This window comes from Arachis hypogaea, chromosome 3 (assembly GCF_003086295.3).
Source record: "Arachis hypogaea cultivar Tifrunner chromosome 3, arahy.Tifrunner.gnm2.J5K5, whole genome shotgun sequence".
Classification (NCBI taxonomy): domain Eukaryota; kingdom Viridiplantae; phylum Streptophyta; class Magnoliopsida; order Fabales; family Fabaceae; genus Arachis; species Arachis hypogaea.
In genome coordinates, this window is record NC_092038.1 from 24,538,060 (window position 1) to 24,561,740 (window position 23,681).

The following is a 23,681-nucleotide window of genomic DNA, read 5'->3' on the forward strand; positions in this document are numbered from 1 at the left end:
AGTATTCTTAAAAGTTGAATTATAATCTCTAATATAATTAGATAACCTTAATTTTAAAGGGTTAATTTTAATGTTTGTAAGATGAATCTTAAAATATTATTTTAATTCTTTTAGAATTAAATAAAAGATTATTTTAATATTTTTAATATTAAATTTAAATTCATAATTACTAATACAATCAATCAACCTCAGTTAATCATATAAGGATAATTTAGTATTTTTAAATTAATGTTTAAAAGGATATCTTAGTCCTTTAAGAATAAAGTAAAAGGTATTTTAGTTTTTTTTTTGAAAATCAATCTTCAAAAATTGTTTTGTTCTTTTAAAAATTAATTATAAAAGTATTTTAATCTTTTTAAAAATTAAAATTTAAAATTTTTATAGGTATATTTTTCAAATTAAGTTTGTGCATAAAAATAAAAAAATATTAGTGATTTTAATTTTTTTACTTATAAAAATTGTATAAATGATATATTAATAAAAATGACATTGTTAATTATTATTATCAATCTTAGCTATTTGTTATTAGTTATTCCAAAATATTAAAATTTACATCTTTGATATTATATATACGTGAGTAGTTAACATAAATATTTTCATCTGTTATATTATTTTAGATAAAATATTATGTCAACTTTTTTATTATCTATTACAAAATAGATAATGAGTTTATGTGAATTATAATGGCTAATTTAAATTAAGTACACCTAAGATTTAATAATAATTCTAATAATATAATTTAGTTGATCTATTTATTTTTGTCTCTTTTCTTTCTATCTAAGTCAGTTAGCCATCTTACTTTATATCACTCTTATCTCTCCTTAATCCTATCTCTGTTATACTATCATTGTGCCTCTACCATGTTAGATCGTCAAAGCCCCACCGCCATACTAACCCGTCGACGTCCCACCACGATACCAACACATTGGCGCTGCCCTATGCAAGTCTCGCTGCAACACCAACTTGCAGACTCAACGCTGCCACGTCGCTCTAATTTGTCTTTGTTTCTTTCTCACTTTACCTCATTTCTTTCCCACTAATTCTTTCTCACCAATACCCGTTACCATGCTCCACTAGGCTTCTGCCTTGGTTCTCACCAATCACGCATTCATCGATGGCCTTTTTCCCCAACTCGCATGGTTCTACCTCTGTCAATCATTTATCCTTCTCTTTAATAGAATTTAAATAATAAAAAAATTTAAATTTTAAATATAATATAAATCTATTTAATTCAAATTATATTATATTAAAGTAAGATAAATAATATAAAAAACATAAATTTTTGTGTTTATATACATACAATTTATATTTATTTTTTTATATAAAAATTTTTTAATATTATTTCATAAATATATACTTACACAAAATATGTTTTATTTAAAAAGAAATTTTTGTCCTCTTAAAATTAATTATAAATTTGTTTTATTTTTCTGTAATTGTATTAAATTTTTAATTCAAATTAAATAAATTTAATGTTAAGAGATATTTTAATATTTTAAATTAATCCTAAAGGAGTATTTAATTTTTTTTTTCAATTCCTTTAACTCTGGTTTTTGTTTTTCATAATTTTATAATAATTTAATGTCATTTAAAAAATAAAATAAATTAAAATTAAAATAATAAAACAAACAATTTTAATACTCTTTTTTCTTTTTCTTTTGAATTATGGGGTATTAAATACAAACGTTTTTTTCATTTTTTTTAGTTAAAAGATTCTAAAATTTCATATGACTTTAGAGTATCAAATTATGTACAAATTTAATTTTAGTGCAAGAAATTCAATTCAATATTTTTCATAGGATTCCAACAGCATTTCTTGTTCTTGGTTATATTCGATTTTTACTCTTATGATCCCACCTTTCTCATAAAAAGAAAAAAAAATCTCATATTTTGCACGTTACCAGCTAAGGAAGAAATGATTTCCAAACTCATTATTCATATTGGCTTCCAAACTAGTTCTGAGCCACCTTTGATATTCTCTATCAAGCTCCTGCTACACTTCATACCACGTGTTGCTATATATGTGATTAAAATGGAAAATCCGTATATATCTGTACAGATTTACATCTATACCGTAGTATTCCCTTAATTTATTTCTTTCTACTCTTTCCTTATGAATTTATATCCTTTTGACAAGACAAGCCCTCAAATGTCAGTAGACAGAACAAAGGAAGAAGCGTTGTGGAACTAGTGGAGTTATGACAAGACTTAAGAATAAATTATATTAAAAAATCACACTATTGAGTGACTCGTTCTTTTTAATAAATACATGAATAAACAGATTACTATTCATCATCTTGTCAAAAGTTTGCTCTTCATATTATGGTCAGGCAAATGAGTGCACTCCAGCGGTTCTAAAGGTCTTGTTATCATTTTCACTCTACCATCCTTTTTCAATCTGATGGACAAGGCTCTTGTAACCAAATGATACTCATATATCTAAATCACAGCAATACATAATCAGCTTTTCATATGATGACGATGAATGTAAAACTTCCAACAGATCATGCAAACTCTTGAATTTTGAGATGATATCTTCAACCTAAGCAAAAAAACGAAAGAAAGAAAATTTTCTTAAAAAGAAATTATTTTAGGAAATGTTATGCCAAACACCACCTTTGAAACTGAAACTTCTTCCCACATCTCTGAAATAAGATCACAATTTATTAACATTTTGTGATTAGGGGCATGGGAGAAGCCCATTTCCAGCAGCACCCTACTATTCCCCTCATGCCCTCAGAATTATCTACCAACTTTCAGCAAACAATTCTGCATAATATATAAATTGAATAATGCATATACTATATAACTGGATTTAAGAAGATATGATCACTTCCAGGGATTTATATCTGCTCAGACACTTATTAAGGTACATATCCGTCCACTGTTCAACTAGCATGTGTACCACTTCTTTTTGCCAAAATCAGTAAAAGTGGGCGAAAACGGTTTTAAATAATTTTGGATGCACATCGGTCATTTTATAGATATGGAAAATGGAAAAGTTTGTTTGTCCCAGGTAAAATATACGCAAACTTACCGACCAACTAGATTTATATAACATCCAGTGATTCAAGTCTCAATTATCTTGAAAACGTAAAAGTTAAAACATAGGTCAAGGACTTCCGTTTCAGACATGTTGAGAGATTGGAAAACTATGCTTTCTAGATAAATCGTTTTTTTGCTTTGCTTTTCGAAAGGGATCTCTTATCACGCAATCTTGTCTTTCCCTTTCCTCATCTTAATGAAATTTTCTAAAAAAAAGGAAGAGGAAAAAGAGAAGGCAGCAAAATATAGATATGCTGACGAGCCTCCTGACATCACACAACATCAAGGACGTTACCAGAAGCATTCATGAGAAGTTCCTTACCGATAAATTTGGAATGCTAACAGCATAATCAGCAATGAAGCCTGAAATATCATCTTCATCAAAATCTGCATTACATAAAAAATGAATAACTCTAATTACTTATAAAAGACCACCATTAAGGACAACTTTGTAGAGTAAAACACAACTCCCTAGATAAACAAAAGTACAGAACCAGAACTCAACAAATTCAACATCAACTCATTCTTTCCGCTTGGAAATAGATTTCTAATGTCTTAATTTATTTTGGCTCAAACCCTACTTGTTTTTAGAATTTAACTCATAATTGGAATTGAACTTCTGAACCCAAATACTTGAAATGCCTATTAGAAATGGCGTGCCTTTCTAAATGTTTGGAGTTGGTGCTCTAAAAACATGCTTCCTTTGGTCAATCCATCAATCTAGTTGCCTACATGGATAATATTGCCATTACATGTAATGATTATAAAGGAATCTATAACAAATGGAAGCAAAAGAGATAGAAATAAACAATAGAACTAGAAGAGCTGGGGTAGGAATGAATTAGTGTGAAATCACCCCTTCCCCAGTTAGAATTAGACTAGAAATGCAGGAAGTTATAGAGCAGAAAAACACTATGGTAGTGTTAGATAGACTCCCATGCTCCACTTCCAATTCTGTCTTAGTTCCTACCTTCTCATTATCCCTCTTTCCTCTATAGAACGAGAATCTCTCTCTCATCCCTAACAGAATTGGCCCAGGATCACACACCCATCCGCTAACTCTTGCACATGGCCTAATTAGTTACACAGGTGGTTCCCCACCATTTGCTCTTTTATGTCTCCTATTCATGCTAGTAAAGGAGGAATTCTATTGGCCCCCTGTTGCTGCCTCAATAGAATCTTCTTTCTTGCTCCCACCCTTCTCAGAGTATGTATTAGAATCATACAACAGGAATAGGTGCAAAATTTTTCTCAGGATTGAAGTAGCTCAATCAAAAACCAAAGTTATCATCTCTCGAAGAAATATGTTCTTGATATTTTGGACAAAATTGGGACTGGTCGGTGACACTCTTGAATCTTGTGGACCCAAATATTAAGCTTCAACCAGATCATAGAGATTTAGACGAATGAATTTATCAAAAGATTTGTTTTATGCATTACATGTGTAAGAACCGAGCTTAATTAACTGTTTAATTAAGTAATTAATTGCCCCAAAGTAGGTTCCGAATAGTTAGAGTGAGAATTTGAGGATCTAAATATGATTTTTGGACTCAGTAGGTCTTTCTGAGTCAAAAAATATATTTTCTACAAAAAACCGTGAAAAACCGCCGAACCGACAGTCGAAACGGTTGAACCGGTTCAAGTCTGCCCAGTGCTGTGCGAGAAAGGGTGGAAACAGTAAAAAACCTTAGAAAAATATTAGAAGTCGAAAACCGGGCATTAATTTTAAAGGTTTTGCCCGAAGTTTGGTCAAACGGGCTAAAAACGCTAACGGGTTGGACTGGGCCCAAGTTGGACCCAAGCCCAACATATATAAGGGCTCATTAATGAACCCATTCAGCATTCCACCTTCATTAAACACACACACACCAGAAAATTGAGAGAAGAGGGAGAAGGGAGAAGAGACACTATTCACACATCACTTCATTCCGTGATATCTCGAGCTACGGTACTCCGATTCGCGTGCCGTCAGCGGCTACGTGAAGCTCTCGCCGAGCCCATTAATTCTATCTAAGCTTTGTGGTAAGTTTTTCGAAATTCTTCTTCCCTTCTGCTGCCCTAAGATTTCGAGTTTGATGAGTGATGATCTTGAGAAAACCTTGTGTTTTGGTTGTTTAGGTGCTACTCCTTAGTGACGAAATGTTGGGTTCTTGCCCAAATTTCAGTGGATGAGGTAAGATTCTCATGAACCCTAGTAAGAATGACTAATTTTGAGTATTAGGTTTTGATTTATGTGATATATGTGGTATTAGTTTGGATATTTGAGCTTGTTGGTGATTGTTGGTGCTTGTTGGAGGTTCTTGGTGGCTTAGATTGTGATTGAAGGCTTGCTTGTGCTCGTTTTGGGGTTGATGACATATTGGGAATCGGCCAAGATATGGTTTCGGATTCCTCTATGTAGTATATAATATTCATGAAAACTTAGACTAGTGACCCAAGGATAGGTTTGAATTAAAATGGTTATTGAGTTGTTGAATGATAATATGTGACGATTTATGAGGGATTGATGATTTTTGAGTTTGTTCATGATGATGGATAATGTTATGATGAGGATGAATGATTATGTGAAGTTGAGAAGTGATTTGTGTTGATATATGTAATATTGAATGTTGATGATTTGGTAATGTGGTTGGAAAAGTTGAATGGGGATTGATTGTGGTATTGCACTTTTGATGTTGATGGATGAGAGTAATGAATTGAGATGGAAAGATTGTATAAATGATGAATTGTAACCCAAGAGGGTAAATTGTACTGTAAATGGAGGTTTGGTATTGATCTAGTTGGATGTCGCTTGTGAATTTGATAAATTTGGGTACATGTGGAAGTTGGGTAAAAAGGAATTTTTTGTGAACTTTGTCTGATCATAACTTTTGCCTCGGTTTTTAAAATTGGTTGAAATTTGTTTATAGAATTAAAGTCCATTGAAAACGCTTTAAATCGACATAAAGTTTGCAAAATTTGAATTTTTGTAGAGGAAGTTATGATCATTCTGGTATGTGCGCACGCACACCTCTGCGAAAATTTTAACCTGCCCGCACGCACACGCAGAGGCAGGCAATCTGTTCTCAGCGCTAGCACAGCTGGTGCGCGCACATACCAATGATGATTTGCAACCTGTACGTACGCACAGCCCAGTGCGCACGCACACGTTAGGAATGCTAGTCTGTTGAGGACGCTAGCACAGCTTGTGCGAGCGAACAGATATTATGAATTTTGGTACCTGTACGTATGCACACCTCTTTGCGTACGCACACTTTTTAAAACTTTCCTGGGCGTGCGCACGCACACCCCTGTGCGTACGCACACGTCCTGTTTCTCAAATTTAACTTTGTTTAAAACTATTTTACATTCCCCACAAGATTGTAAGCTTCTATAACACTATTTTAAGACGTTTAGGCTTAATTTTGAGTATGAGAACATGGGTAATAACCTAAGGATTTTAGTTGATGATTTTTATGAAAAATTAGAAAACGGATGATTAGGTTTCTGATGCACTGAGGATGGTTTTGATGGTATGTGATGAATGGTTGATGTATGAGATGAGAATTGAAGAACTGTTGGAGTTCAAAATGAAAATGTGAATTGACAGTAGTTGAAATGAGTCGAGGATTCGGAATGAAAATGTGAACTGACAGTGGTTGAAATGAGTCGAGGACTCGAATGTGTGACAAGGAATCACTGATGTATTGAAAATGTTTTCTGAAAAACCACTGAACTACTATTTTATATTGAGATTATGAGACGTTATGCGCCTGGCAAGGACAGCGGTTGGATCCCGCCTGTTGAGGTAGTGGTGGCGGCGTAAGGACGGTGGTTAAATCTCGCTTATGTTGAAATGTGAGGTCTGAGGCAAGAGTATCCCACTCGCATCCCTTCGGATCAATAGAGCGTGCAGATGCAAAACCCTGGACAGTGATCCAAGCACTATATCTCAGGAGTTTCCATATGATAATTCCGAAGGGCAACATTTCCATGGAGATGTGTCGGGTTGGCAGTTGAACCGACAATGTGATAACACAGCCAGTAGAACAGGCATTCATCATGTGCATTTTCTAACTGTTTGTTTGCTTTGCCGACTTGTAATCGTATGCCTAATTGAACAACATGTCTATTTGCTTACTTGACTACTTGTCTTATATGCTTCTACTTGTGTATTACTTGCATTGTATATAATTGTGATTTCTACTGGGATTGAGGAGGTTCGGAAGGCAGTGGCGATGGGATCGCATGGAAGATAGGTTGGTGAAGGCTGTGGAACAGCGGTGTTTGGTTAGAATAGAAATCTCCTAAGATAGAATACCCTGTTTATTTATGATAAGGTTTGCATACATATATGGTTTATTGTTTTAGTATGCTTTAAGTTTGAATCTTGTGATGGATATGAAGTCTAAGATTGCCTTTGACGTCCCGGGGTCTTATATCCTACATTATTGAACACTGTTACCATACTGAGAACCTCCGGTTCTCATACCATATTTCTGTTGTGTTTTTCAGATGCAGGTCGCAACCCACCTCGGTGAGTTGCTTGGATGGTGACAGAAGCGGAGGATCCGGATACCTTTTGGAGTCTTTTGTTTACTTTGTTTATACATCTCTCATTTTGTATTTTGTTTTAGCCTAAAGGCATGTATTTAGAGAACGAAACTTGTATAAGCTGTTTTTGCTGTCTGGTTTCTATATTATCTGTATATATGACTAGCCGGCTTAAATTCCGGGAGCCGTGGCTAGATTATTATAATATTATACTCCTTATCTTTTGTTATATCACCTCTGTTTCTTGTGCGTTAAGATAGTAGCTTCGTTAGTACGTTTGCGCTTTTCAAATCTTGTTTTTGAGCTATATTATTCATCGGATTTCTAGATTATACTATTCCTTCTATATATATTATATGTATGAGCTTAGAACTGTTGTAATCTCTGATTAACTTTGCTTTACGATGCGAGGTAAAGCTTAGGCTAATTAGGGTGTTACAACATGTATAAGCAAAACGTCTTTCAGACAGACAACAAAAGCAGAAAAAAGAACAAGTTATTAACGAAGTGGAGTTTTCAGATTCTATAAATGTCTGAGAGGGGAAACCCTCTAAAAAATCATGAGTTTTACACCAAATAGAGGCCAAATATCCAATTCTGCCCAAACTTTCTTATCCATGTGTTTGCTATCTAATATAGTTATGCCCCAACCAAATACACCAATTAGCGGCATAGATAGCACACTACTGCAAAGATTTGGCTTCCTTCCTCCTCCCAAAACCAACTTACCTAGTCAACTAGAACTGCTCCAGAGATCTAGAACACCCAACACATAAATCTATAGAATTAGCCATAAAACAAATATTCAACTGATTCTAAACTAGCACTGTACATAATCCTCATGGGAAATAGTCTTTAATGTCTTCAAACCCACAATGCATCATTAGTGTTAATCTGTTAAGCACAACTGCCCAAATAACTGATTTAATCTTTTAGGAGCTTTGGACTTCCAATGGACATATCAAGGCAAAAAAGAATTTAGTTGAAAGAATGGGCTAGGAAATTGAAAGTAAGATTTAGAAGAACATATTCTATCAGACTGTTAAATACCTACTCCTTAGGGAAACCAAACATTAAGAGCTAGCTGTTAAGGGGGAAGAGCTAATCTCCTAAATACGACATCAAGCATCCCATACTACCCAATATGGGACTTTGGGCACCCCATAATACCCAAGTACCTAACACAGACACAAGAGACAAAGACTTATTTCCTAGACAAGGAGACAGGATGACAAAGTTAAAGAGACCCAAGACTAGGTGAATTCCTAAACATGATAAAAACTCTGGATTGAAAAGTTGTGGATAGAAGATATCTCTAAGGATGTGGAAAAGGCTAACTAAATGAGAAGTCTCCCTACATAGAAAAGGATTTTGAATCTGTCTCTACACAGATGCAAATGAATGTAAAGAAGTGCCAAAGGTTAACTCTCAAGTTATAATTACATGATGACTACGTGATTAGCATAGTATGATCTATACCCTCAATGTGTTGTATATTTTGTCACTATCAACATAATAACTACTTAAGCAAGTGCAATAGTTGGATTATACTTGATCAGCAGTGGATCCGTGTACTATATATTAGTACAAGAGAATCCAAAACACAAAAAAGGAAAACAAATACATGCATGCATACATACTAACATACACATGTATAAAGACTCCTTTTCAAAACAGAACAATCCTCCTCTTGTATTATTTCAAAGGAGCTTAAATAAGTATAAGGTCAGAGTCATACCTCGTGCTCTCAAATCCAAAAGTAAATTCTTGGCAAGAGATTCCAACTGTAGCCTTCCTAATGATTGAAATACACTTGCTATAGATTTTGCAGATGAAAGCATTGTTATGTCTATATTTTTCAATGCATTTGTAATCTGGGTCTTCAGATCACTTTCACAAAGAGCCAATAAGTAATTTTCTGCAACAAGATTTGATTCCAATTAACGTATGTTAGTGCCACATGTGACAAAAATTCCTTTTACAATGGGACGTCAACATACACAATAAGTGAAATTGCATCAATATGTGTCAGGTTAGGCTTGGCACAATCACTTCTATTATTATGAAGCTAGATGCTAACTATGTCCTGGGAATACAATTTAGCATGAATTTTCAAACCATGTTTCTAATATCTAAGATGTGAACAAAGACTAACTTGTTAATTGCAGTACAATGACAAAGCACACCCATGTCCAACAAAGATAACAAGTTAAAGCAGCATATTTAGTATTTCCATTTCACAATGCATGGCACACGTTCCCAAATCAAATGAAGAAGGATCTCCTGTAAAAAGCATCAGCATAGTCTCTACATTAAAATAAAGCAAATCATGAATGTCCCACATGGTACTGCTAAAAACCTGTGCTGTAGATTCAAATACATGTTACTGTTATCTGAAATAAACTATAAAAAGTTCATGCACGTGAAACATAGATTCACTAACCTCGCATAGCAGAAGTGTCTTGGCCATCTTCTACAGTAATATATTCACAAATATCCCGAATCATTTCTTCATCTTCAACTCTTATCCACAGCAACATTTCATAGTAAGCCAACCGTGAAACTGAACAGGGATTCTCAGCTCTGACCACATCGGAGAAAAGTTGAAACTCTTTAACCATGCCCATGTCTATGACATACCTAAGCAGTGGTTGATACGTTTCCTCTTCTAGCTTATAACCGCACTCCTTCATATTTTCTAAAAGGCGAAAAGCCTTACTCAATTCTTCTATGGCAGCATATTCATTATTAGTAGTCCTTGCCTTCTGTATACTCATCTTTATTAATGCATTGAACTCTTTCACATCAGTCTCTCGACCCAGCTGACGAAACACATCAAAGGTCACCCCTGTTCCTAGTTTTTTCGCACACATTTTAACTAACCTATCAGAACGATCTTCGAGGTTGAGTTTAAGAATCCATTTGCTTTTTCTCTCATGGGCTACAACATCCTTCCGTCTAAACAAAAGGTCGCCAGCAGACAGATTAGGAGACCACGTGAAATCTATTACTTTTTCCATTTTTGCTTTGCCATAGTCAACTTCTTCGACAACAGGTTCCTCTTTCACGACAACATGTTCCTCTGCCAGAGATGGACCTGCAAAACGAAAAGGGTGCACAGACACACCCCAAAAGATTAGCATCAACCATTTTAAGATGTCTGGGAACATTCCAAAATTGCAGCATAACCAAGTCAAAACTTTTAGTACTCCGCATTTCTCACAGTAAATTTCACAAACACTTACTGTACACTATAGAAGAAACCTCGGAAGACGTATTATCATCATCAGGAGAATCCTCTGCACCTAAAAATTCAAAAGAAAAAAACGTTACTACGAACACAACAGAGGGAACCCAATCATACAGCAACAAAAAAATAAAGCATTTGATCACACACAAAGTTCAGTTATTATTATTATTATTATCCTCTTTAGGTGGAAAACAAAAACCCAGCTACTATACTCTATTTATTATTATTATTATTATTATTATTATTATTATTATTATTCTGTTTCTCTCCCCTCAATTCCAAGAAGCAAAATCCATTAATGCAACGAAGTTCAAAAGCTACTGAGAAATGAGGAACAACGGTAATGGTGGTTAGGGGTAAAAAAAGTTGAGACATGATTGAGTATTGTTTGCAAATATGGAAAAGTTTTTTTTTTGGTTACCTCGAGAAGAGACACGGTTGAGGTTGATAGAAGAGTGGTTGAACTCAGAAGCATTGTGCTCAGAAATGGAAACGGAAGAGGAAGAGGCAAGTGCCTTGGCTTTCCGTGTTGAGTGAAGGCGAAATAGGGTGCTGAGGGTGCATAGTTTTCTTATGGTGGAGGCGCGCATCTAAGTTCTACAAAAACGAGGAAGTGAAGATGACGGTTGGGGGTTTTGCTTCTTCTGTTCTTTCTTTTATGGTTATAGGTTAGCGTGTGGATTTTAGAATGAGGTGGTTTGTTGTGTTGCACTGCGTTCGGATTTCTCAAGTCATGAGGCAAAGATTGGTTATACAAGTGGCTCTTTGAATGCAATTGAAGAGTGCAACTCAGACCCGGCACGAACAAAAGAAAAAGAATTTGCTATTATTATTAGGGAAAAAGACAGATAAGTCCTGACTTTTTAAATCTTTTATAAATACCATGATTTTAAAAATTGGATCGGATCAGCCGGTCAACTGGGTTATTGGGAATCAGTTATCAGGTCGGTTTGGTTAATTCCAAAAATCAGTCTGCAAAAAATCAGTAAAAAAATTGGTCGAATCGGTGGTTAATTAATAAATTGGTCAAACTAGCCGGGTTTTTAACAGTTTTTTACAATGGATCCAAAAAAAAAACTAAACAAGCCCAAACCACTTATTAACTGACCCGATAACTCAATTTTCCAACCCCTTATGCAAATAGCCAGACCCAGTTTCCTCATTCACTAGCCACCACAACTCAATCCTAATTTCTCTTCCAAGTTCCACCACACCAGCCTCATCTTCTTATGCGATCTCCTCCCAAATAGGTTCCATAATCCCACGCACCAAAGAAGTTCGCTTGCTTCCTCTCTGCAACGATATAGCTGCTATTTGCTCATCTCGATTTTCGGAGCACTGCACCACTGGTGTTGCAGATCAGATCTAGTGGAGTCACGTTCATCATCTCCATCACTGCAACCGCCTTCCCTTTCCCTTCTGCAGAGGCGTCGACCGTTACGCTACTACTAGCATCGTTAGCGACATCACCACTGAAGATTGGAGATGGTAGTGGAGCACCCTCAATCTCCTCCTTCCTCTGCCTCTTTTCGCCAGGCACCATCGCAGCTGTGTGTTCCTCACCGCAATTGTCATATCCTTTTGTTTGCATGTTGTTGTGTTAACTTTGTGAGTTGGTATCGCAATTGGATCTACGATTAGATTAAATTTTTCTTCCTCTGTTTCTTCATCATCTAACAAAATTGAGCTCTGATCTCTTATTTCTTCTTGTTGCTAAGGTTTTATTGATATGTGAAAGTACTGAATTCGAGTTTTTGATATTGTATTTATTTATTTATTTAATTCTTACTGCCTCTTTTGATTAAAAGAAACGACAATTGTGATAATATTTGACACGGTTCTACTGGAGACAGGGACATCCTCTGTTTAATGGTTCCCCCTCCTTATGATTGCTGCATATGAAAGCTGTAACAATCAATTGCCATGGCAATGTATTGTTCAATGAATCTAAGATTAAGATGGTCTTATGAAAAGAACAACTGTTTGGTTAACAAATCTTCTGCTATTAAGAAAACTCAATCTATTGTTATTATATATTGAATTTTTTTTTATAATTTTATTGTATATTTTAACTAAATCGGTTCAACTCCGGTTGAATTTCAGTTGGACCATTAAACCATTGAACCAGTCACTTGATCGGTTAAATGACCAGTTCGATTCTTACAACCTTGATAAATACATCTCCAACAAATTTTAAATACAAAAAAGTCCATAACTTTAATAAATAGATGACAATTTAATCCTTCCGTCTATTTGTCTCTCATACACCAAATGAAACTTGCTGACGTGGATGAAACGGTGTCCAGGTGTCCGTCACGGTGCCACGCTGGAAGGGGAATAAAGTTCGAAGGACAAATAGGTCCTTGATAATTTAGTTCATTATGCTTATATTATGTTTCTATTATGAGAATTTAGTTTATAAAATTATGCTTGTATTTTGAAATCTAGTTAACTTGTTATATTCTGCAATTTAGATTATTTGTAGTAAAATTACAGAAATTGGACTTATTCTGTTTCTACTTTTTTTTCTTAAATTGCATTAGTTCAGTTTTCTTACATTAGTTAGAATCAGTGCATTTGTGTATTATATTGAAATTTGTTAAATTACATTAGTTTAGTTTTCATCATACCAGTGGCATTAGTTAGCATCAGTTCATTTATGCATCAAGTTAGCATTAGTTCACTTGTGCATCATTCATGTATTAAGTTAGCATTAGTGCATTTGTGTATTATATTAGAACTTGTATTTTTATTCGTAATAACATTACGGAATAATTTTTTTAAAATTATAGTTCATTTTGTTCTGACAGTATAAATTATGTATGGTACAAAAGATTTATAAAATCAAACTACTTTTATAAAAAAGTCGTAAGTTGACAAAAGTCTCTGGCTAAAAAGACCAAGATATCTGTAGATAAAAAATTAAATAATAAAATTTTTAGTTATTATTTTTATATGAAAAAGTCTAATTTTTTATTAATAATTAATTTTAACATTCGTTATCTAAAATTTAAAATAATTTAACGTGTATACTTTTACATTTAAAATATTTTAATTGTAAAAAAATATCGGATGATATATTTTGATTTGTCAAATTACTAATATAAAATATAAATTATATATAGAGTAAAAATAATATAGAGAAATAAAAAAATAGAGAGAGGTAGATGAGAGAATTTAAGAAGGGAGTTTATTACTTTTGAAAAAAAAATATTTTCTCTCAATTTTAATAAGAGTGTCATGTGACACATTTGATTATTAAATTAGATAGTAATATATGATACATAATATAGGTATATTTCAATTAGATAGTAATGTATGATACATATAGAAGTATAATGAACTAAATTCTCAAAGACCTATTTGTCTTTCGAACTTTATTTGCAAAATAAAGTCAATGACTTATTTGTCTTTCGAACTGTATTCCCCTTCTAGTGTGGCACCGTAACGGATATATGAATACCGTTTCATCCACGTCAGCTAGTTTCGTTTGGTGTATAAGAGGCAAATAGATTGAAGGATTAAATTGTCCTCCGTTTGTTAAAGTCAGAGACTTTTTTGTATTTAAATTTTGTTAGAGATGTATTTGTCAAAAATTTAAAAAGTCAGGGACCTATTTGTCTTTTTTCCTTATTATTATTATTATTTCCTTACCTTTCTCTTATATTTGAGCCAATTTTTTTTCCTTTATTCACTAGAAACTTTAGTCTCAAAACTAGGGGTGAACGCGGATCGGATCGAATTCTATATCCACAATTTTAAAGTTTGAATCTGATCTGATCCAATCCGATCCGCACTATATCCACAAAAACAAAAATATTTTTAAAAGTTTATTTTTATTAAAAAAATCAATAAAACTCATTTTTTATATTCTTTTAAATATGTTTACTCTTAAAATAATATTAAACATACTTTTTTAAAATAATAAATTAAAATAATACAACATATATGATAATTATTATTTAAAATAAAACAGAAAAAAAATTTACTTATTTATTTCTTTATTTTTTTGGATACGCAAATATGCAGATCGAATATGCGGATACCTACACAAATCCGCAATCCGATCCGATTAGTGTGCGGATCGAATTCAATCTAATCCGATAGTCTTATTGATCAGATTCGAATAAACACGCAGATATATAGATTAGATCCGATCTATTTTTGCTATGCATCAATCTTTGTCTCCTCCTTCACTTTGTTTGCTAGTTGGTTTGCTCCTTTTGGCTACGCTGGTTTTGGTTGTATCATTCGCAATCCTGATGGATGTTGGTTGAAAGGTTGCACTGGAAAAGTCGAAGTGTGCTGTTGTATGTAATTTGGAGATGTTTACTTCTTGCTTGGGAGAGTGGATTTCGTGAGGTTATTTGCGAAACAGACGGTTTAGAAGCTCTTTTCTTGATAAACCAAAGAATGCTTGGTAAGGATATTCCGGAATGGGATTTGGCAAAGCATATACATGAGGTTATGAATTGGAATTGGAGAGTCTCTATTCTTTTAATTCAGAGGACTGCAAATAGTGCTGCAGATTGTATGGCTAAAACAGCTGTTTCTGGCGCGGACATTCACTCGAATTGGAGCAAACCATGGAATGAGTTTCAACATCTAATAGATTTAGATATGATCCTAGCCAATTAATTTGATTTTGTCTCTTTTTTCTTTCTTTCTTTTCTATTTAGTTAAAAAAATAAAACATTTTTAAATAAAATAAAATTTTGCTTGAAGTTTTTGGTATGAGCCAAGCAACGGAGGTCAATATGAGGCGAAAGCCCAGCTTATTCTAACTTTTTTTTGGTGACATTCTAACTTGGATAATGGCAAATTTTATCTGTGGACTGAATTTTGAAACGGATATACGTGAAATTCTAGTATTAGTTGCTAAGTATGGCACACATAAACGTACACATATATATAATGATAAACTATCATTTTTAATCCTTACAAACTGTTATGCAAATTTTTAATAAATTTGAGTTCTACTGATCTCAAAGCAAAATTTACTCTTCTTTAAAAATTTCAGTTTTTAATTGTACATCAAAAACTTAGGTTAGACTAATAATAAAAAAAAAAAAGAACGTAAAAATAAAAATTAATGAACTATAAAATTTAGAACGAAAAGGATACAAAAAAATAAATAAAGTAAATGGCTATATTTAAATAAAGCAATAAATCATTTTTAACATTATCAAAGAAATTTAAAATTCGAATACATTGAAATAAAAAAAAATTGTAGAGAAAATAAATTAATTACAAGGAAAAATTAAATGAAAGTGAAGACTATGGAAAAAATTTTACAGAAAAAATAAATTTTAAACAAGAGATTTTTTTTTAATAATAAATTTCAACCTCTATTTCTTTTAAACTTTGTCTATTTATAGCAATCTTTAACCAATCAAATTCAATCACGTGCTTTATAGACAAAGAACCAAATATAACTGTTTCCGCCACATAAATAATACAATAACTGTCTTTAATTATTTCAATTACTAGTCCTTCCATTACTTCAATCGTCAAATTTTGTCTTACACAAAATTTTTTTTATCAATCTTCTTTGTTCATCAATCATCATCTTCGATAAACTCAAAAACCTACTCGATGGATTCCTAACAAATTTTATCGATATATTTACTACTAATTTGGATTTATTTTGAATCAACACAAACACCTATTAGCTTTCTTATCTACTGTCTATGGCTGTTTTTTTCTATCCTATACACACTTTATTTTCGCCTTCCCATTTTTTCTTTTATTTATGTTTATCTAGATTCTTTTCACCGTTGCCTGCCAGCTTTACTTTACTTTTCATTTTGGCCTTGTCATCTGTTATTCTGATATTTTTTTCACCATCTCTTACTCTTTTCTGTTCTGCTTTTTTTGTATTATCAATACCTTTTTCTTCTACTTGACCTGATCTTTCGTCAACCAACTTAAATCTTATCATCGTCATGATACTAGATTCTTTTTCCTCCAATGATCTTATCAGTGCACATCATCTTTTTTTAAAATGATTTTGTTTTTTTGGGCCAGTTTTTGCTCTCTAAGACACCAACTTCTTCAAACTCTTTTTCATGAGTTCAAGTATGTAATTTAGGAAGCATTTCAGGTATATCCTATTCTTTTTTAAACGTTTGAAATGTCATAATTTAAAGTCATTCAGATTTAATATTAAAAAAATTATCGGTTTAGATATAAGAAAATATACATTATGTGATATACGCAAAAAGAGCTACATAAAAGAGTTGCAACTACAGCAGAATATTATAGGTTTTGTAGAGATAAGCATGTCACTATTATCTTATCTTTAGTCCGATGAATTGACTTAATGTGCATGTATAATTTTAAAGGGGTGAGCCAACCAATATTATTATGGGTTGAAAATGCATTTTGTTGACCCCTACAAAATAATAGAGTAAAAATATTCTTTCAAATTTATTATTTATTTTAATATTAACAAAAAAATTAATTAATTATTTATTTATCTGTTGTGTATAAAAAAACGTTTTAGTCTAAAGATAAAATGAGAATAAAGATAAAATGAGAATACCAACTAAGTCATTGATTTTTATTTTTTAGACAAATAAACTATTGATTTTGTAATATATTGTTTCGCTTATGTCATTTTATGATAATAATACTTTTTAATAATAATCAATTATATATATATATATATATATTAAAAAATTTCTAAATGTATTTTTATATTATATATATTATCGTTTTTATCTAGTTTATATTTTTGAAAGTAACGTTTATAAATATTATTATACATACATGTACTTAATTATTGATATGGCTACTATTTATATTTTTTGCTATTATACTTTAAATTTGTAAATTATTATTGATAATTTTATTATTTTTATAATTATTTATAAAATACTTTGCAAAATATCTCCTTTACAAGTTACAATACTTTAAAGATTATTTTAAAAAAAATTTCTATTCCTAAATTTTAAATTATAAAAATAATATTACCAATAACAGTAAAATCGTCTATGATAATCATCAGGTATATATTATTAATTATTATATCATAGTAAAAATTATTTTACAAATATGATATAAGAACAAAATTATTTTACAAACTAAGTCGAGATCAATAAAATATTAGTTTAGGAATATTTTTTTAAAAGACTCGTCTAAATGATTAACTAAAGTTTTAGTTTATACTTTTTTTAGTCGAAATAGACCAAAATTTTAAAGAAAGTCAGTTAAATTATTTTTCTGAGAGGTAGAAATATTAATATTCAAGTATACTATTGTTTGTGATGTTGTTGTAATATGCAGTAATTAAGAAAAATAAAACAGATTTTTTATTCTTTGTGTATTTTTGTAAGAAATTAGAAAAATAAATATAATAGAACGAATATTAGTAATTATAAAATTTAGTGATTTTATTTGCATTAACCCAAAGTAGATATAGTGTTTATTGAAAAAAATAAATATTAATTTTAATTTCTAAGAGAATATTGATAACACAAGTTTAGAGCAGTAATAATTTTTTTTTTCTAAAAAGTATATTGATCGTAAGAAAATTAATGTCAAATAATTTAAAATTCAGGAAATATGAAAAAATATGAAATTATTGTAAGTAGCGAATGACATGAAAAAAAAGTGGAGTTACCAAATTAGATATAATAAATAATGTATTTTATTTACGAATTTGGTTAATGCATGTTATAAAGACATATAATAAATTTATTTTTAGTGAAAAATTTTAAATATTTTTATTTAATAAATACAAAATAAATTCATTAAAGTTTAAAGTTTTTATATTTATAATAAAAAATTTTAATTTTATAATCTTAATTTATGTTTTAAGAGTACAAAATAAATAAACTTTTTTTTAATTATATTTTTTGGTTTTTAATATTTTATTATAACTAATATTATACATCTAAATCTTTTTATAAACCAACTGTAACTAAGTTAAATAATATTAGTTATAAATAATTTTTATTATATTAAACTTATTTAATTGGATTTGGTTAATAAAAAAATTTGAATATATAAAATTATTTTTTTATTATTGAACATTAATAAATAGGAACTATGAGATGACACATGTTGCAATAATAATGGTGAAAAAAATAAGAAAAATAGTTACAATTTTTATGGCTTTCATTAAAGTTTCAGTGTATTGCAGCTGTCTCTTTTTGTCTTTCAAAAGCTTTTACAAGGATAATATTGTTAATTACTAGCTCACTAAAAAACAAATGATTAACCATAAAATTATAGAGAATTATAGTATATAGATCTAAGTTTAAAGATTTGCTTACACCACACTTTCTAAAGTCATACTTTAAATCGTAATTCTTCACAAAGAAAAGCGTCACTTAATGGAAAAAAGTAAATTAGAAGATTTAAGAGAAGAAATAATTAAGTTATCAAAATTAATAGATCAAAAATTAATGATTTTAACTAATGTTAACTGTAATGACACTGAATTCTTAAAATCAATACAAAATGATTTTTCTCAAAATCTTTATTTTACTATAAGTTTTATTGAAGGACTTCAAAAACCTAAAAAAACTTATTTTTCACACGGAATTTCTAAGAAATGTTACCATGGAAATGATTCCCCACATCTTTATCATACTTTTAACTCACAATTAAATTCTATAGTAGATATGCTTGAAGAAATATTAGTATCCATAAAATTTCAAAGAAATAAGGAAAAAGAGAATCCCAAAGAAGAAAAATTTCAAAATATAATCAACATAACAGATTTAAAAGTAAAACCACCACTAAAATTATGAATATTGAGGAAAAATTAGAAGAAGTTACAATGCTTTTTAAACAATTAAAAATGACTCAAAAAAATAATATTATGGAACAAGGATTTCAAATAGAAGAAGAATTAGTAAATTCTGAAAATATAGAAAATGAAGAACACATCCTAGATTATTCAAGTGACGAAGAACCAGCAATTCCAATACAAGTAAAAAATGAAGCTGGAACATCTAAAGATAATCAATCTCAATTTAAATGGGAAACAGGTTTTGATAATTATGCTTTTAAAAAAGGGTTTATAAATAAAGATTCAAAATATACAAAAATACCATCAAAATACGTTCCTAAAATCCAGAAAGTGGAAGGAGAAAGAATGCTTGATTTAGACTGTAAAAAGAATGAAAAAGAAATTTTCGAAAATTGGTTGAATTCCTTTTTATTAGAAGTTTTTACTAATCCAAAGCTTAGTGATTTGTCTGGAAGAGATATTTGAAATTACATAGGGTTTCATACTAAAGGAACTATAAGAGATTATATGACATCAATAGAAAACCAAATAATAGAAGATTTAACAACAAAAACAACAGCTTATGATAAAATATTATATATAATGATGATTCTATATAAAGAATTTTTTGGAAAAAATATTATAGATCATAGACAAGAAGTCTATAATAAAGAATATCAAAAAGCAAAAAACCATTTAGCTAATATTCAGATATATGATCTATGTAATGTGGAATCTTATATATGTGAATATAGAATACATTATTACAAATTAAAAGAAGAAGATAAAAATCATTATCTTAGTATGTATATAACAAAACTTCCATATCCTGCTAATGAATTTATAATGGGAAGATTTATAAGAGAAATAAATAAAGGGACAATTGAAAATAATTTTGGTGGAGCAACCTCTGCAATAAGAGAGGAAATAAAAGAACGTTGTATGCAAGAAGCAACTCAAAAAAGATTTGCAAATATAATTAGAATTTGCTGTCAGGATAATGAAGAGATACCTCAAAAATATGGTCTTAATAAAAACCTTTAAAGAAAAAGAAAATATCAATTTAGAAAAAGAAAATATTATCCAAACTGGAGAAAAAAAAAGTATTTTAGGAAGGAAAATAACAATAAAAACAAAAGACAAAAAAATAACTATTGCCCAAATAAAAAAGAAAATTGTAAGTGTTGGTATTGCCAAGAAGAAGGACACTATGCAAATGAATGTCCAAAAAAGAAGGATAAAAAGAATCTTACTAAACAAATAGAAATTGCTAAGTCTTGTTTCATGGAACCATTAGAGGAATCTGATGATAACTTAGACTATATTTTTGAATATGTCTCAGAAACAAACTCAGAGATTGAGTAATAATGCCACATTTATTACTATAAAAATAACAGAAAAGTTTATAAATGCTTTCATAGATTCTGGAGCAACACAATGCTTTGCTAGTTCAAATATAAAACTTGATTGGAAAAAATTAAAGAAACTATTAAGAGTTAGAATAGCTGACAAATCAATATATAAAATTGACCAAAAAGCAGAGATGGCTGAAATTTTTATTCAAAATTATAGGTTCATTGTTCCATCTATATATATGTTAGATTTTGGAATGGATTTTATCATAGGAAATAACTTTTTAAAGCTATATCATCCATTCATTCAAGAATTAACATATATAGTTTTAAAAGCTCCACACGATTCTTCAATAAATCAAAAATCGAAACGTATAAAAATACCAACCACTACTATAGATAAGATTCTAAAATTTAAAATATTTTCTATATTAGAGACATGTTATTTAAATTTATACTTTCAGATAAAAATTCAAAAAAATAATCTTGAAACAAAGATAGAAGAACTTCTGGATGAAATTTGTGCTGAAAATCCTTTAGATACTAAAAATACAAATAACGAATTAGTAAGCATTAAATTAAAAGACCCTACAAAAGAGATAAATGTTCCAAATAAAATTTCCTATTCCGCAAGAGATAGAGAAGAGTTCTCATTAGAATGTAGAGATCTTTTGGAAAAAGGAATTATAAGATTAAGTAAAAGTCCTCATGCGGCTCCAGCCTTTTATGTGGAAAACAATAATGAAATTAAAAGGAAAAAACGAAGAATGGTTATTAACTATAAGAAGATGAATGAAGCAACTATTGGTGATGCTCATAAACTTCCAAGAAAAGATTCTATTTTAGAAAAAATCAAAGGAGCAACTTAGTTTTCACTCTTGATGCAAAATCAGGATATTGGCAACTTCGTTTAGACGAAGAAACAAAGAAATTAACTGCTTTTACTTGCCCAACAAAAGAATCAACAAGTGTGTTGCTCTATGAATGGAATGTATTACCATTCGGATTAAAACAAGCCACAGGTATTTATCAAATATTTAGGGAAGAAAATCTAAAAGAGTTAAATGAATTTGTTTTAGTGTACATTGATGATATACTAGTTTTTACAAAACAAGATAAGGAAGATCATCTTCAAAAATTATTAATAGTTTTAGAAAGATGTAAAGAAAAAGGATTAGTTTTTAGCAAAAAGAAAGCAAGAATAGCAAAACAAGAAATAGAGTTTCTTGGATTAATTCTATCCACCCAAGGAAAGTTAAAACTTCAACCAAATGTTCTAGAAAAGGTAAATTTATTTCCTAATAAAATAGAAGATAGAAAATAATTACAAAGATTTTTGGGGTGTATAAATTATATTTCTGATCAAGGATTTTTAAAGAATATAACAGAATACACTAAAAGCTTATTTCCAAAAATAAGTACTAAAAAAGAATGGAAATGGGATGAAAAAGATAGTATGCAAATTCAAAGAATTAAAGAATTATGTGAAAAACTTCCAGAACTTTATATTCCAGAAGAAAATGATTACTTAATAGTAGAAACAGATGCCTCAGACATAACCTGGTCAGGATGTCTAAAAGCTAAGAAAGCTATAAAAAGTTTGGAACGAGAAAAAGAATCACTAGATTCTAAATATTCCCCATAGGAATTACTTTGCAGGTATATTTCAGGGACTTTCACTCCAACAGAACAGAGATATACCACTCATGAAAAGGAAACTCTAGCAGCAATTAAATCTCTTAAGAAATGGAAAATTGATTTACTACCCAGAGAATTTACATTAAGGACAGATTCAAGTTACCTAACAGGTTTTATACGATATAATTTAAAAGTTGATTATAATCATGGACGATTGGTAAGATGGCAATTATTTTTGTTACAATATCCAATAAAAATTGAATATATTAAGGGTGACAAAAATGTTATTACAGATACATTAACAAGGGAATGGAGTTCGTCTACAACGCATTAGATCAAGAAATTCAGAAATACGAACAAGAACTCGAAAAATGCAAGCATTGTCAGCAAATAAGGACACAGATCCAATCCCTCAAGAAGGCCATCGAAGCAATGAAATCAACACAACAACCAAAATCATCAGAGTTCAGCCAGCTAAGCGTGGTGGACAAATCAGGTGAAGAAAAAATTCCAGAAAATAAAACAATTGCTGAAATTATCAAAAAATCTACCCAAGATAAAAAATATTATGTAATTTATAATGGCCCCATGAAAGGAGTATATGATGCCTGGGAAAAAGCAGCACCATTTACACATCAATCAAGGATAATTCATAAAGGAGGGTTTTTAACACTGGAAGAAGCAAAGGAATCTTTCAGGGAATATGAAGCTCTTCATCCAGAGCAAACCCTAAAAAGAGCAGATAAAGCTCCAATTCAAACCCAGAGAACAGGAATAATAAGAAACATTCCTACAAGGGCTGAAATCAAAGAAAAGAAAAGGGTCTGTAGATCAAATCCCAGAGAAACCCTTAACATAGTCTTGAATTGGACTGAAGAAAAAAGGGCAATCTTGGGATATTATCCTATTGCCAAAGAACAGCTAACAAAGCTGGTTATATTTCCAGATGCTTCCCCATCTGACACCTATCAGTTTTTCCAGTATGGATTAATTGATACAATTTTAATTTTTAATGATTTGAAAATTATTAGTGAGTTTCCTGCAGGATTCATTGAAAAGATTTAAAAATATGATTGACAACGTAAATCCAAGGGATATATCCCTAAAATTTACGAATAGTCAA

The 23,681-nt window shown here is 30.8% G+C and overlaps 1 protein-coding gene and 1 long non-coding RNA gene across 3 annotated transcripts; one reads left to right on the plus strand and one right to left on the minus strand.

Annotated features, from left to right (window-relative positions):
* Window positions 1-2,196: 2,196 nt before the first annotated feature.
* Window positions 2,197-11,628, minus strand: LOC112789923 (pentatricopeptide repeat-containing protein At4g04790, mitochondrial). Of its 2 annotated transcripts, XM_025832093.3 has the most exons (6): window positions 11,250-11,628; window positions 10,824-10,883; window positions 10,022-10,675; window positions 9,317-9,496; window positions 3,368-3,432; window positions 2,197-2,542 (listed from the first exon to the last, which is right to left on the minus strand). In XM_025832093.3, exons 1-6 carry the CDS (start codon window positions 11,416-11,418, stop codon window positions 2,432-2,434), a joined length of 1,239 nt encoding a protein of 412 aa, XP_025687878.1. In that variant the 5' UTR covers window positions 11,419-11,628; the 3' UTR covers window positions 2,197-2,431. The 2 variants fall into 2 exon arrangements, with proteins under 2 accessions (XP_025687878.1, XP_072088728.1); XM_072232627.1 differs by lacking the exons at window positions 2,197-2,542; window positions 3,368-3,432 and adding an exon at window positions 8,081-8,334 and having other exon boundaries at window positions 11,250-11,601.
* On the plus strand, window positions 4,885-7,807 carry LOC112789924 (uncharacterized). Its single transcript, XR_003196448.2, has 3 exons — window positions 4,885-5,067; window positions 5,164-5,218; window positions 7,540-7,807. It is a non-coding gene; the product is annotated as an uncharacterized lncRNA (long non-coding RNA).
* Window positions 11,629-23,681: the final 12,053 nt, after the last annotated feature.

Coding starts and splice junctions, on each gene's coding strand:
- LOC112789923 (XM_025832093.3), bottom strand. CDS start 11,418: ATGCGCGCCTCCACCATAAGAAAACTATGCACCCTCAGCACCCTATTT. Junction 10,676..10,823: donor GGTTTCTTCTATAGTGTACA/GTAAGTGTTTGT, acceptor TTCGTTTTGCAG/GTCCATCTCTGGCAGAGGAA. Junction 2,543..3,367: donor TTAGCATTCCAAATTTATCG/GTAAGGAACTTC, acceptor TTTTTTGCTTAG/GTTGAAGATATCATCTCAAA.